Below are 13,365 nucleotides of genomic sequence, written 5' to 3' on the forward strand. Positions count from 1 at the left end.
TGTTTTTTTACTGTTGAGTAGTACTCTAATGCGTATATATTCCACACTTTCTTTATCCATTCTTCCATTGAGGGGCATTTAGGTTGGGTATATTTCCAAGAGTGGTATTGCTGGATCCTGGGGTAGGTTGATCCCGAATTTCCTGAGACCACCACACTGCTTCCAAAATGGTTGCCCAAGTTTGCATTCCCACCAGCAATGGAAGAGTGTTCTCCTCACTCCACATCCTCTCCAGCATAGACTATCATTGGTGTTTTTGATTTTAGCCATTCTGACAGGTATAAGATGGTATCTCAAAGTTGTTTTGATTTGCATTTCCCTAATCACTAAGGAGGTTGAGCATGACCTTAAGTGTCTTTTGGCCATTTGAACTTCTTCTGTTGAGAATTCTCTGTTTGGTTCAGTGCCCCCATTTTTAAGTGGTTTAATTAGCATTTTAAAGTCTAGTTTCTTGAGTTCTTTATACATTTTGGAGATCAGACCTTTGTCTGTTGCGGGGTTGGTTAAGAGCTTCTCCCAGTCAGTAGGTTGCCGATTTGTCTTAATGAGAGTGTCCTTTGCTTTATAGAAGTTTCTCAGTTTCAGGAGGTTCCATTTATTCATTGTTGTTCTTATTGTCAGTGCTACAGGGGTTCTACATAGGAAGTGGTCTCCTGTGCCCATGTGTTGTAGACTATTTCCCACTTTCTTTTCTAACAGGTTCAGTGTGTTCAGATTTATATTGAGGTCTTTAATCCATTCGGACTTGAGTTTTGTGCATGGTGATAGATATGGATCTATTTTCATTCTTTTACAGGTTGACATCCAGTTATGCCAGCACCATTTGTTAAAGATGCTTTCTTTCTTCCATTGTGTACTTTTAGCTCCTTTGTCAAAAATCATGTGTTCATAGGTTTGTGGATTGATATCTGGGTCTTAAATTCGATTCCATTGATCAACATCTCTGTTTTTGTGCCAATGCCAAGCTGTTTTCATTACTGTAGCTCTGTAATAGAGTTTGAAGTCAGGGATGGTAATGCCTCTGGAAGTACTTTTATTGTATAGGATTGTTTTGGCTATCCTGGGTTTTTCCTTTTGCCATATAAACTTGATTATTGTTCTCTCAAGGTCTGTGAAGAATTTTGTTGGGATTTTAATGGGGATTGCATTGAATCTACAGATTGCTTTTGGTAGAATGGTCATTTTTACTATGTTGATCCTCCCAACCCAAGAGCATGGGAGATCTTTCCATTTTCTGGTATCCTCTTCAATTTCTTTCTTCAAAGACTTAAAAGTTCTTGTCAAATAGTTCTTTCACTTCCTTGGTTAGAGTTATCCCAAGATACTTTATGCTATTTGTGGCTATTGTGAAAGGTGATGTTTCTCTGATTTCCCTCTCTGTTTCTTTGTTCTTTGTGTAAAGGAGGGCAACTGATTTTTTGGAGTTGATCTTGTATCCTGCCACATTACTAAAGGTGCTTATCAGCTGTAGGAGTTCTTTGGTAGAGTTTTTGGGGTCACTTATGTACACTATCATATCATCTGCAAATAACGAAAGTTTTGGCGGTGGGGGTGTGGTGGGGGTAAGGGGAAAGGGGGAGAGAAAAGTGAGAAGGGGAGGATGGGAAAGCTTGGGAGAATGGGACGGTTGGAATGAAGGGTGGATATGGGAGCAGGGAAGTATATATCATAATTAAGGGAGCTATTTTAGGGTTGGTAAGAGACTTGACTCTAGAGGGGTTCCCAGGTGTTCAAGGAGATGTCCCCAGCTTGTTCCTTGGGCTGCTGAGGAGAGGGTGCCTGAACTGGCCTTGTCCTATAGCCACACTGATGAATATTTTACTTATCACCATAGAACCTTCATCTGGCAATGGATGGAGATAGTGACAGAGACCCACATTGGAGCACTGGACTGAGCTACCAAGGTCCAAATGAGGAGCAGGAGGGAGAACATGAGCAAGAAAGTCAGGACGTGAGGGGTGCGCCCACCCACTGAGATGGCAGGGCTGATCTAATGGGAGCTCACCAAGGCCAGCTGGACTGAGACTGATGGAGCAGGTAATCAAACCGGAGTCTCTGAACGTGGCTGACAATGAGAGCTGACTGAGAAGCCAAGGACAATGGCATTGGGTTTTGATTCTACTGCATGTACTGGCTTTGTGGGAGCCTAGTCTGTTTGGAAGTTCACCTTCCTAGACCTGGATGGAGGAGGGAGGACCTTGAACTTCCACAGGGCAGAGAACCCTGAATGCTCTTTGGACTGGAGAGGGAGGGGGAGGGAAGTGGGGAGAGGAGGAGAGAAATGGGAGGAGGTGGAAATTTTTAATTAATAATAAAAAATTTGCTGAAAAAAAAATAAAAGGTGTCCATTGTAGCAATACCCTTTTTACCTATAACTTCCTTCAATTTTACTTTCTCTTTTTTGCCAGTTTGGCTAAGGTTTAGTCAATCTTTTTACCTTTTCCAAATAACCAAAGCTTTAGACTTTGGTTGACCTTGTCTATTGATTTTTATCTATTTGATTAATTTCTTCACTGATTTATATCATCATCATCTATTTTGCCATCCACCGGGCTTGGGATTTGGCTTCTTGTTTTCCAGAGCCTTGATGTGCCTCATTAGGATGTGCTCTTGAAATGCCCTTCTGGCAAAATGCTTACAGCTATAAACTGTGTTTAGTTTGTTTTCATTTTTGATTTTTTGAGAGAAGTTTTCTTTGTGAAACAGCTCTAGCTGTCTCTGAATCTATTTTGTAGAACAGGCTGGCTTTGAACTCAAGAGATCTGCCTGCCTCTGTCACTTGAGTGCAAGGATCAATGGTGTGCACCACCACACCTGGCCTTAATTTTTTTTCTTAGGACTGCCTTGTCTATGTCCTAGTGAGTCTGGTAAGTTATATTTTTCTTTTTATTTAACACTAAGAATGTTAGATTGTCTCAGATTTCTTTAATGACCCACCATTGATCCAAAGCTATTTGTTTAACCTTGATTTACTATTGACCACGACATGAACAATTTTGGAGAAGGTGCTATATGCCACTTAGAAAAAATGTGTATATCCTGTCTGTTGGATGCAGTATTGGTTTAGTTGATTGATGTTGCACCTATGCCTTTTATAAATATAATTTTTTGAGATTATAATTATATCATCTTCCCCTTTCCTTTCCTCCACCACCACACACATACCCTTTTCTTTTTTTCAAATTCACAGCTTTGTTTTTCTTTAAATGTTGTAACACACATATATGTGTACCTTGCAGAATCACTTTACTAAGCCCTAACTATGTCCTTGGCCATCAAGGAAACATCTCTTTGCCACAGATGGAAACTATTACAGAAAATCACAACCAATCAAAATGCAGAACTGTGGAGTTTAGTACCCAACTGATACATCTACCACACAGTTCTGCCTATTCTCTGGGCACTGCACAATACAGACTAAGACTGTTACTGTGTATGTGGGTCAGTGTTCACAGTGGATCATGTGATTTTTCTCCACTGACTATTACAGATGACTCTTATCATATAAGAGTAAAATGATAGAGGAGAATAAATGACCAATTACAGCTCTGTTATCTCACAATGTGAAGCATTGAGAAGACGCAGCTTTCTATTAATGGAGTGCATGAGACTGAAGCCAGGGCCTTGTCCACGGTAAGCACTTTCTCTCTCCCTGAGCTCTCTCTGCAGTCCAGACCTTAACTCTACTCTCTGCTGACTGCTTACTGAGGATATCACTGCTGCACTGAATTCAGGAAAGTGTGGAAAAGGCAAGAACGTTCCAGTGCAGTCTGTTTCTTTCACAAACAGAACATCTCTACTCAGCTTGTGATTTTCTGGAGTGCTTAGCAGCAATTGCCAAACAGCTTTTGTGTTTGTGTGCATATGTATGTAAGCATTTAAAACCTGCCCCACAACTCGTGTTTCACTTCTGGGAAATAGAAAAAAAAAGGATTCTAACACTAATCAGAAAACCTACAGGTTCAGTAAGCAGTCATTCCCTACATACAAAGAACAAGGGATGTTTGAATTTCCATTATAGTGTAAGTTCCAAGACAGCCAGAGACTATGATCACTCCCATGTCTGCGGTTTCCTCAGCATACTGCACATGATAAAATACAAACAATTGTTCAATTAAAAATTTTTCATGAAAAAGCTGACTACTACCCTGCAGGGACAGATACACCTAAATCATTTCTTTTCTTAGAGAATCAATTCCATATGGCTGACATACATGGGATGAGAATGCAGTCATTTGTCATGAAGAACCTGGCAGTGTTTGCTAACGGGAAGTCACTCACACTCTCTGGATCTCTATTACACAGAGGGACTGGTGAGATTCAAAATTCTAAGTCAAATTATAAATTGCTTCCCAGCCTTCAAATTTGCTAGTGGAACACACCAAAGAGCAAAAGCCTTGCCAGGCAGTGGTGGCACACACTTTTCATCCCAGCACACCGGAGGCTGAGGCAGGTGTATCTCTGAGTTCGAGACCAGCCATTGCTAGGCTACACAGAGAAATGCTGTCTCAAAAAGAGAAAAAGAAAGCCTTTCAGTTTACAAGTAACAGACAAAGAATATTACAAAATTTAAATTTTTTAATAAATGTGCTTTGTTCACAAAATGTGAGAAAATACAACAAACACAGACGTACATTTTCAGGTATACTACCTCCAACCACTTTGCAACTATGATAAAACCACATAATCTGTTCACAATCCCGATGAGCCCAACCAACAACACGATAGTCATATTTTTGAAATACTGAATTATTTTCGAGAAATTGCTGTGAATGTAACGGGAAGGCCCTTAAATGATTTATATCCAAATAAAACCATTTTTAGCGTACCCATACAATATTGAAAGGACCTATCAACTTCACCGGTCATTACTTATATAATCTGTCACCAACCATGGTGACTGCTCATATTTTAGCACTTACACCCTGAACTGGCCTTGTGGAATATGTATTGGTGTAAGTTCAAATTTGAATAAGCTAAGTTTACAGTAACAAATGATATAAAATCAAACATATTTATACTAAATGGTAGTAGTTCTTATAAAGAGATATCTTTAAGTACTACTTAAAATACATCATGCACACCTTGGGAAAAAGCAGACTCAACAACAGTAAACAATCAAGAAAATTTATAGCACCAACATTTTTGCTGTAACACAAAAGCTGTCTCAAAGGTCATACCTAGATCAACCTTCCAAAGCACTGTTTTATTTACTTTCAAAGCAATTTCATTTGGTGTATTTTTCTTTGCTCTTAGAATTGTAATTAGTAAATAAAACAAAAAATATGTAATAGGGATGCTACCAAAACACAGTTTTGTTTTATCCTGAAAATAGTGCCTTTTCAATCTTTGTCTTTTCTTTTAGGAAGCTGTAAGACATTATCCTGTAGTGCCTAAATGAAGAGAAATATCAACTCTAATAATTATGGAACTGTATGCTATTGAAAGTAAATGAAAAATTTCAAGTTATTTATGGCATATTTGAACAACCAATGTTTATTGCATTTACACAACTGACTTTTCTAAAATTAGTTATAATCATGTTACTTTCATTAATTTAGCATGTGAAACTGAACATGAAATATTGGGTGTACACAACGAACCTATCTTAAAGGGTAAGTTTATGTATTTCTAAATAAAATTTGACATTCAAAGATAACTATAACAATTCACAATAAGCACAAAAACATCAGATTATTAGAGTAAAGAAGTGCAGTTTATGAAATTTAGAATTATTGAAAATGCAAGTTTCCTTTAAAAATACACATACGCACCCACGTGCGCGCACACACACACCCACACACACCATTAACCATGAAATCTGAAACTGTTATATTTCAGTGCAAAAACCTCAGTATGAGGTAATTTTAATGTAATAACCACTTGAAAAAAATCCACACAGTGGCACTCTTAAAAATGATAGTTTACATGACAATTGCTGGCTGACAAGACAATGTGGACTATGTTTTAACTCTTTAAACTTGTCTTGTTTGGACATATATTTCTTGTTAGTCATTTGCTTCTGATTCAGAAACACAGAAAGGGATATTTCCTGCAGCCAACTAATTGTTTATATAGTCACAGAAAAATTATCTGCTTGGGCTTAGAAAGAAATTAGGATACCAAAAGGTCAAAACCATTCTGAGATTATCAGTAGAGGGTTAATTTCAAAAATGTTCATGTAATCCCAAACTTGTAGTGCAGCACTGCCTTAATGGACAGGTAAGGACCTTATCAGCTGGTCTCAATAGAATATACTCTATATAAGTGCAAACCCTTTCACAAAGGTGGTCTCAGTCAGCATTGAGAATTATCTACCGCTTCTTGCATAAACAGAAAATTTTGTAAATGTACTCTAAATTTTAAAAATAAAAACGAACTTTCACAGGTAAAACAGACTGAACACCAAAGCCTAAATCAGTTAGAAAGTCATAGAGATATTACTCTGGCAATGGTGTTTGCTGTACTGGGTTAATGAAATTAGAACACACTTTGGGCAATCTGTCTTTCAATGTCTAATGTTTCCAAACGAGCTTAATATTAAGAGTTGTCCCCAATTTCAAAAAGTTCAGGAATACTGCATCTTTAGATGAAACTGAGTGGACAATGTCTTCAGTAATAGGTAACAATTTAAAGAAAAAGATAAGTGTACCACAAACAACTAAACCAACCTATGTGCGAAATGTTTAACTTGTGACTCATCAAAGTGCAATCTACAGCTTTCTACACATCTTACGGTTCCTCATGACAATGGTGTAAAGTCAACACTACACTGAAAGGAAAATACATAGTGAATCAGACTTCACATAGCACTAAAGAGAAAAGAGGTACCTTTTAAAATCTTAATGTAAAATGCTAAAGTAACAGTGGTTTCTGCTAAGACAAAGTCACTCTGCATGAAACTTTAAGCTTCCTATATAAGAATAAACTTTGAAATCCAGAAGTAGAAAAAAATAGCGAACTCTGTAAACGTCTGCATTTCTCCTATGCAAACCAGGCTTTAAATACTGAGTTCCTGTTAGTATTCTGATTAGTGTAAGCAATTAGTTTAGGAGATGGAATGAAAGGGCGTTTTGCTTTTATATTAACTTAAAAGTAAGATGGGATCCTCTAGCTCATAGAATGGAATAGAGCTGGCTTGACTTTCTCCAGAATCTGAGTCATAAGGAGCATCAGGGAGCTCTGTGAAACCATACGCTAATTGTTCATCTTCTATATCTGATCGGACATAGCAGGAAGGGCTAGAATACTCCTCATCTTCTACACTGTTGAAATCTTGAGGAATATATAACATCCCTGGATAGTTCCTACTAACCAAGTCACTTGTGGTCTTAAGGGAAGTTTTCCTAAAAGCCATGAGATGCATATGAGAAAATTTTGAATACTTGAAGCGTTTAAAGCCCAGGGATTCTATAGCGATCTTCCAGCTCTTCATCATCATAGCATGCCGGTTCTGATGGGAGGAATCAGGGGTGATGATGAGCAATAAGCCATTCAGCACTAACAGCTCATGGGCTTTCTTGCAGCAAATCCATCGCTGGTAGGGTGATGGAAAATAGGAAAGGAGGAGAGAGAAAACAACCACATGAAACAGTTCTCCAGGAAGAGAATCAATAGGATTTTTCAGCTGCTTCAGGAAAGCATCTATAGCATCTTGCGCAAGCTGGAGTGGCTGCTGAAGCTGCAGGTTCAGGAAGTCACACTTATAGACACTCTGTAGATATAAAAACAACAACAAGGGCATATTAGTCTGTAATTTCAGTCAGTACTTAGGACTGTATATGTTGGGATCAGCCTGGGTAACAGGCTTTTCTTGTCTTGTTTTTCTTGTCTCAGAAAAGAAAAAAAAAACAATTTCAAGAATATGTTCATTATAAGTTTCACACCACAATATTTAACATCTCAGAGCCTTTCAACAGAATTTAGTAATGACTACCTTTCCCTTCTAGCTCTATAGAGATTTTTCTTTCTTTTTAGTATTTTCTATTTTTTTTTGAGACAGGGTCTCCTGTGGTAGCCTCAAACTTCAAAGTCAAGGCAAACTTGGGGCTTCTGAACCTATCTCCTCCTTTCAAGTGCCGTGACTGTATGTGTGTACTACCATACCCTGTTCTCAACTCATTTTAAAAATTCTGAGTAATTAAGTACCCCTAATTTTTAAACACTCGAAATTAGGAAGACTTTAAAGCATCTATTTAAAATTGATGCTTATTTAGAATTTAATTTGGATAAGAACATACAGGAATGATTAATTTCTAATATAAGCCACATTTATATTATTATTATCACCAGTTAGCCAATAAGCAAAAAAAAAAACCAAAACAAAACAAAAAAAACCAAAACAACTCCCCCCAAACCACAAGACAAAACAAAATTAAAAAAAAAACTTTAAAGAAGATTATTAGAGCTGGTAAATATAAAACAGTTTGTAAGTGAAACGCCTGTCAAAGAGTGTGTGTAATAATAAAGACTTGCAAACCAGCTACTGGAACTCACATCCTAGATGGTAGGAGAGAAGGAGTCGCCAGAAACAAAAGCTAACCACGGTACTGGATTGATCGGGTGATGGGTTCCCAGGTGAATGGATTACTCAGAGGTGACAGAAAATATAGGTGAAGCTTAATTAAAGGCAACGGATGCTTTCTCTGTCTCCATCTCTATCTCTGCATCTGAGGAGTGTCTGCCTTGCCTCAGGCTCAGAATGAATGAGCTAGCTGACTGCAACCTCTGACATCCTGAGACAAAAATAACTTTACCTTCTAAATATGACTCTGTCAAGTACTTTGTCATAATGACACAAAGTTAACTGGCAGATTTGTAAACTTCATATGCACAGAATGATGCTAACACTCTTCAAAGTTCAGTAAAATATTTACAAATGACACTGACACTACTGTCAGTAGTGTCAGTTTTAGTCTATTAAAAAGTTAATCCCTGCCGTGAAGCAAATTGCACATTACATTTAATTAACACCATCAAATGGCTAAGGAAAACAGAACACACAAAGAAATAAATATGTCGTATTTGCCTGAACATTAAAATGCTACAGAAACACAGAATAGGAGAGAACTACAGGGTCTGGGAGATGGCTCCATGGGCAACAAACACTTGCGATGAAATCTCGCTGACATAAGTCTGAGCCCCGAGAACTCGCATAGAAAGCAATGCTCACACCTGGAGTCTCAGCACCGTAAAGTAAAAGGGGAGGTTAAGACGGGAGAATCTGTGTAGATGTTGTTCCGAGGCCGACAACTATGGACCCTAAGCAGTACACTTATCTTTTGTGTTGTTTTACTCTTTGGAACAAAGATATTACAAAGACATCTTTGTAACCTACAGAGTTTTACATCATCACAGTGATTTTACTATAGTATGCCAAATCCTGGCAACAAAACAAATAAATATAATACGTTAATATTAGTTAGCTAAATGCTAAAAATTTTCATAACATGTATTTAGTTTTGAATAGAAATAATTTACTAGTTCCAGACAGGAAAGTATACGTTAGCTTTTTTTTTTTAAAAAAAAGAATGTATAGATAGTGATTTTCCTTTTTAAAGATACATGTAAAAAGAAAAAAAATATCAAATCTTTAAAAAATCACATACCTCTACCGCAGGTACAATATCTATTCCAACAGTTAAAAATTCTTCAAACTTCAAAAATGGATTAAAGCAGCTGCCAACATCAAGTAATCTGATCTTTTCTGAGGCTTGAAGCAACCTACAAACACAGACACGTTTAAAAAGCAAACTGAAAATAACACAGGTAAAAATTTACCTACATGAATAAATATTATCATATAGATTATCAGCTCTTGTCCTAGGAGAAGGGCTTGAAGAAATGTTGTTAATGTTGGTACCATCTATGCACTCTAGGGTAAAACAGAATAATCTTTAATTAAAAATAGTTTTCAAAGTGGCTGTAAAACGCAAGCCCCTGTTTTCTGTTTCCTGAGCTGTGTCTGGTATCTGACATGCAGTGGATTCCAGCAGCAATCTGGGCACTTAAGCTTCTGCAGTGTTTCCTGGCATGAAGATAGACTCTGAAAACACTGCTCCCACAGACAAAAGTGTAACACACACACAAAAACAAATGGCAGCTTATTATTGTGAAAATAATTTTTCACTAGAAAAAGACTCCAAAAGTGTCTTAAATCCATACAACACATTTTGAGAACTATTATTGTACAAGACAAAATAAAATCAATTTAATTCACAATAGTCAATAGAATTATATCTTTGGATTTAACTTTATCTCAATGAATAAATGAACTTAAATGAACCAGGAATATAATAAAATAGATTCTTTAAATCAAGGAAACTTTTTTATTGTGTACAAGCATTCCTCATTTCAAAAATAGCAGAAAATGAACTAGCAAATGTGATCATAATGAAGTTCAATATGGCTCTAGGCAATAGACAATGGCCTTTATTTGTCCCAACCCATCTAAATAAAAACAATAATTAAAATAGTACAGCTTTTTCAACTTTGAACATATGCCACGTTAACTAACATTTCAATAATTTTCTCTACAAAGTTTATGAGTACACATTGGAAAAATAAAAGAAAAAGAACATAAATAATTGTGTAAGGACAGAATGTTGGTATTTTTTGAAGGCTAAAGTGTAGAGATTTGTCTAGCTTTTTTACCCTAGAGGGGTTCAGATTACAGATCTAAAAGTGATGTTCTAGAAAAGAAATTTAATAAGGGGGTTATGTATTCAGCAAATTTACTAATTCCTTTGTTGATCTACTGGTGACAAATTTCAAATTTATAATATTATATGTCAGTGAGTTACTTGTGAAAGCTGTATATTTAATGAAGCATGCCTACGTTTTTTCTTTGTATGTTAAAAGACTGTATTATAAAGGGCATTCAAAAATTTTCCCACTAATGCCAAGTTATGAGGCAGTGTGGGAAGGCAATATCAGAACTTCAATTCACCTATGAAAACTGATCAAATACCAGTCTAGATATCATGAAGGTATTTTTTTAAAGATAAAATTAATATTTATATCAGAAGTCTGAACAAAGCTGACTGCCCTCTACAAATGGGGAAGTTGCATCCAATCAGTTGAAAGCTATGAGAAAAAGAACAGACGTGCCCAGCTTACCTGAGCTGGTGGAAGCTCACTGACTCTGGAGTCTCCAGGCTGACAATGGGGGAACCTGCTTAGGCCCAAACTAGGCCCTCTGAATATGGGTGACAGTTGTGTCGCTGGGTCAGTCTGTAGGGCCACTGGCAGTGGGACCAGGATTTATTTGTAGTGCTTGAAATGGCTTTTTGGAGCCTATTCTCTTTGAAGGGATACCTTGCTCAGTCTAGATATAGGCAGCAAGGTCTTGGTCCTGCCTGAAAGAGATGTACCAAACTTTGTTAACTCCCACGGGAAGCCTTATGTCTCTGAGGATTAGATGGGGAGGGATGCAGTCGGTGCAAGGTGGGGAGAGCAGGAAGAGGGACCTGGGATTGGTATTCAAAATAAGAAAAGATTGTTTTAAAAAATAAAGAAAAAAATGCAGAGAGAGAGAGAGAGAGAGAGAGAGAGAGAGAGAGAGAGAGAGAGAGAGAAACAGAGTTGCCTAAGGAAAAATGAATTTTGCCTCCAGACTGATTCCAGACTCAAGCGCCTCCAGTACTTCCTATCCCCAGGGTCCACAGCATACTAGGCCTGCATTACAGACTGCAAACCAGGCAAACCCTATAGCCACGGGGGCCAATTTCTTCACAGTTCTTCTCACTGTGTGTATATATGCAAATTCCATTGACCTTTTTAAAGATACCCTGACTAAAATGCAATACCAATATAGTCTCTGTATGTGACAGTTGAACTTGTCTGTTACGTTGGGTTACCAAAGAGACAAAGTGGAATTCAAAGCACAAAGGAATGATTGGGGAAGCCCACTGTTAGTTTCCTAGCAGTATACTATAATGTGTTGTTTCCTTGCACCAAAAGTAAGTCCAAAGAATGACTTAATGAACAAAATTTCTTTAAAAGGAGGCGTAGTCATTAGGAATACTAGTAATTTTCATGGTTGCACAGATCGGTCATTACCAGTAATATGTCTATACTTTATTTCTTTTCTTTTAATACAGTTGGTCTCCTTTTATCCTGCCATATTTTAAAATTGATACACCTGAATTTCTATCTTAAGTTTTCTAATATGCTAAACATAAAAATATTTTTCTTTGAGGCTGAATGTAGCTCACTTGTTTAGCATGCCCAATGACTAGGGTTTGGTTCACAGCAAGAAGAAAAAGAAGTGTTTTCAATTTTTAGTTTCAAAACAACTACTTCAATTGATCTTGTTTTCCCTCTGGTGGTTAAATGTAAGTCTAGAAAAAGTGTACCTACTATCATATAACTATGGGAAGGAGCTAAATCGTAGATACTGATATTCAATCATCAGTTTTTAAAAAATACTGAACTTTTTTAAAGGAGCACATTTTGAGTAATTTATTCTTAAACATTTTAATCTCTCATCTCTTTGGAAACACTAGCAATGTTTTTGGAGTTCCATCTTACTCTTCCAGCATTTCACCTTACTGAATGGTATACAGACTGAAAGATATTCTAGGGTAACATGAAAATGAAGGGAAAAGAGCATTAATTTTTTCTGATTCTAGCCTCACCTGGTTTCCATGTTATAAAGTCAGACTTAACACAGTCATGAGACTGACATAACTGGGAACTGCAGTATACTTTATTCCAAAATTTCTTCTAACTGAATTACTGAGTTTCTTTATACATACATAGTCTAACTATGATAGACTTGGTTAGGCATAGCAAAATATCACACTACTTCTAACGTCTACTACCATGATTACTTAGGAAGCCTACAGTGGCCCTGGGCTAGGCACTAAGTTCACTAAGTCTCTCTTACCTTTGCAACTCCTATGACGATCTATGGAAAGTTTGCCATTACATAACAATTCTCTTGTAGTTGGGAGAGTAGATAAACTTACAATACTATGAATTATTTTAAAAAGAGACTTTCCCACATTTTCAGAACTGCTATTACATTTGTATGACTTGAACCTATAGCTAATCCATAACAGAACAGAAATTTTTGAAGACAAGTTTTTCCTATTGAGAATTTTTAAGGCAAACTATATGATTTAGAAGTTTTGAAATTGAGGAAGACAATTCATCCTGAAAGACTCAATAGTTTAAAAGTTCTATACTATGAGCACTATAATTGATGGCTGAAATAAAAAAGGTATATAAGTAACACATTTTTTGTTGAAGTCCAAAGTCATTTCTCTATAGAACTGACAGAAAAATCCAGAACTCTTCATAGTTTGTGTATTTCTACAAACACTTCACCTAACGGCTCATACTTAATTTTGTTAAGTTAAT

General features: G+C 36.8%; 1 protein-coding gene across 1 annotated transcript in view; it reads right to left on the minus strand.

The window, feature by feature from the left end:
• Positions 1-4,560: 4,560 nt before the first annotated feature.
• Positions 4,561-13,365, minus strand: part of Samtor (S-adenosylmethionine sensor upstream of mTORC1) — a 53,891-nt gene continuing 45,086 nt past the window's right edge. The window contains exons 4-5 of the mRNA XM_085683865.2: positions 9,609-9,723; positions 4,561-7,714 (exon numbers count right to left, since the gene is read on the minus strand). Of these exons, the coding sequence (XP_085539991.1) occupies positions 7,085-7,714; positions 9,609-9,723 (745 nt within the window). The 3' untranslated portion in view covers positions 4,561-7,084. The remainder of the gene's footprint in view (positions 7,715-9,608; positions 9,724-13,365) is intronic.

Source organism: Myodes glareolus, chromosome 25, assembly GCF_982192425.1.
Source record: "Myodes glareolus chromosome 25, mMyoGla1.1, whole genome shotgun sequence".
Taxonomy (NCBI): Eukaryota; Metazoa; Chordata; class Mammalia; order Rodentia; family Cricetidae; genus Myodes; species Myodes glareolus.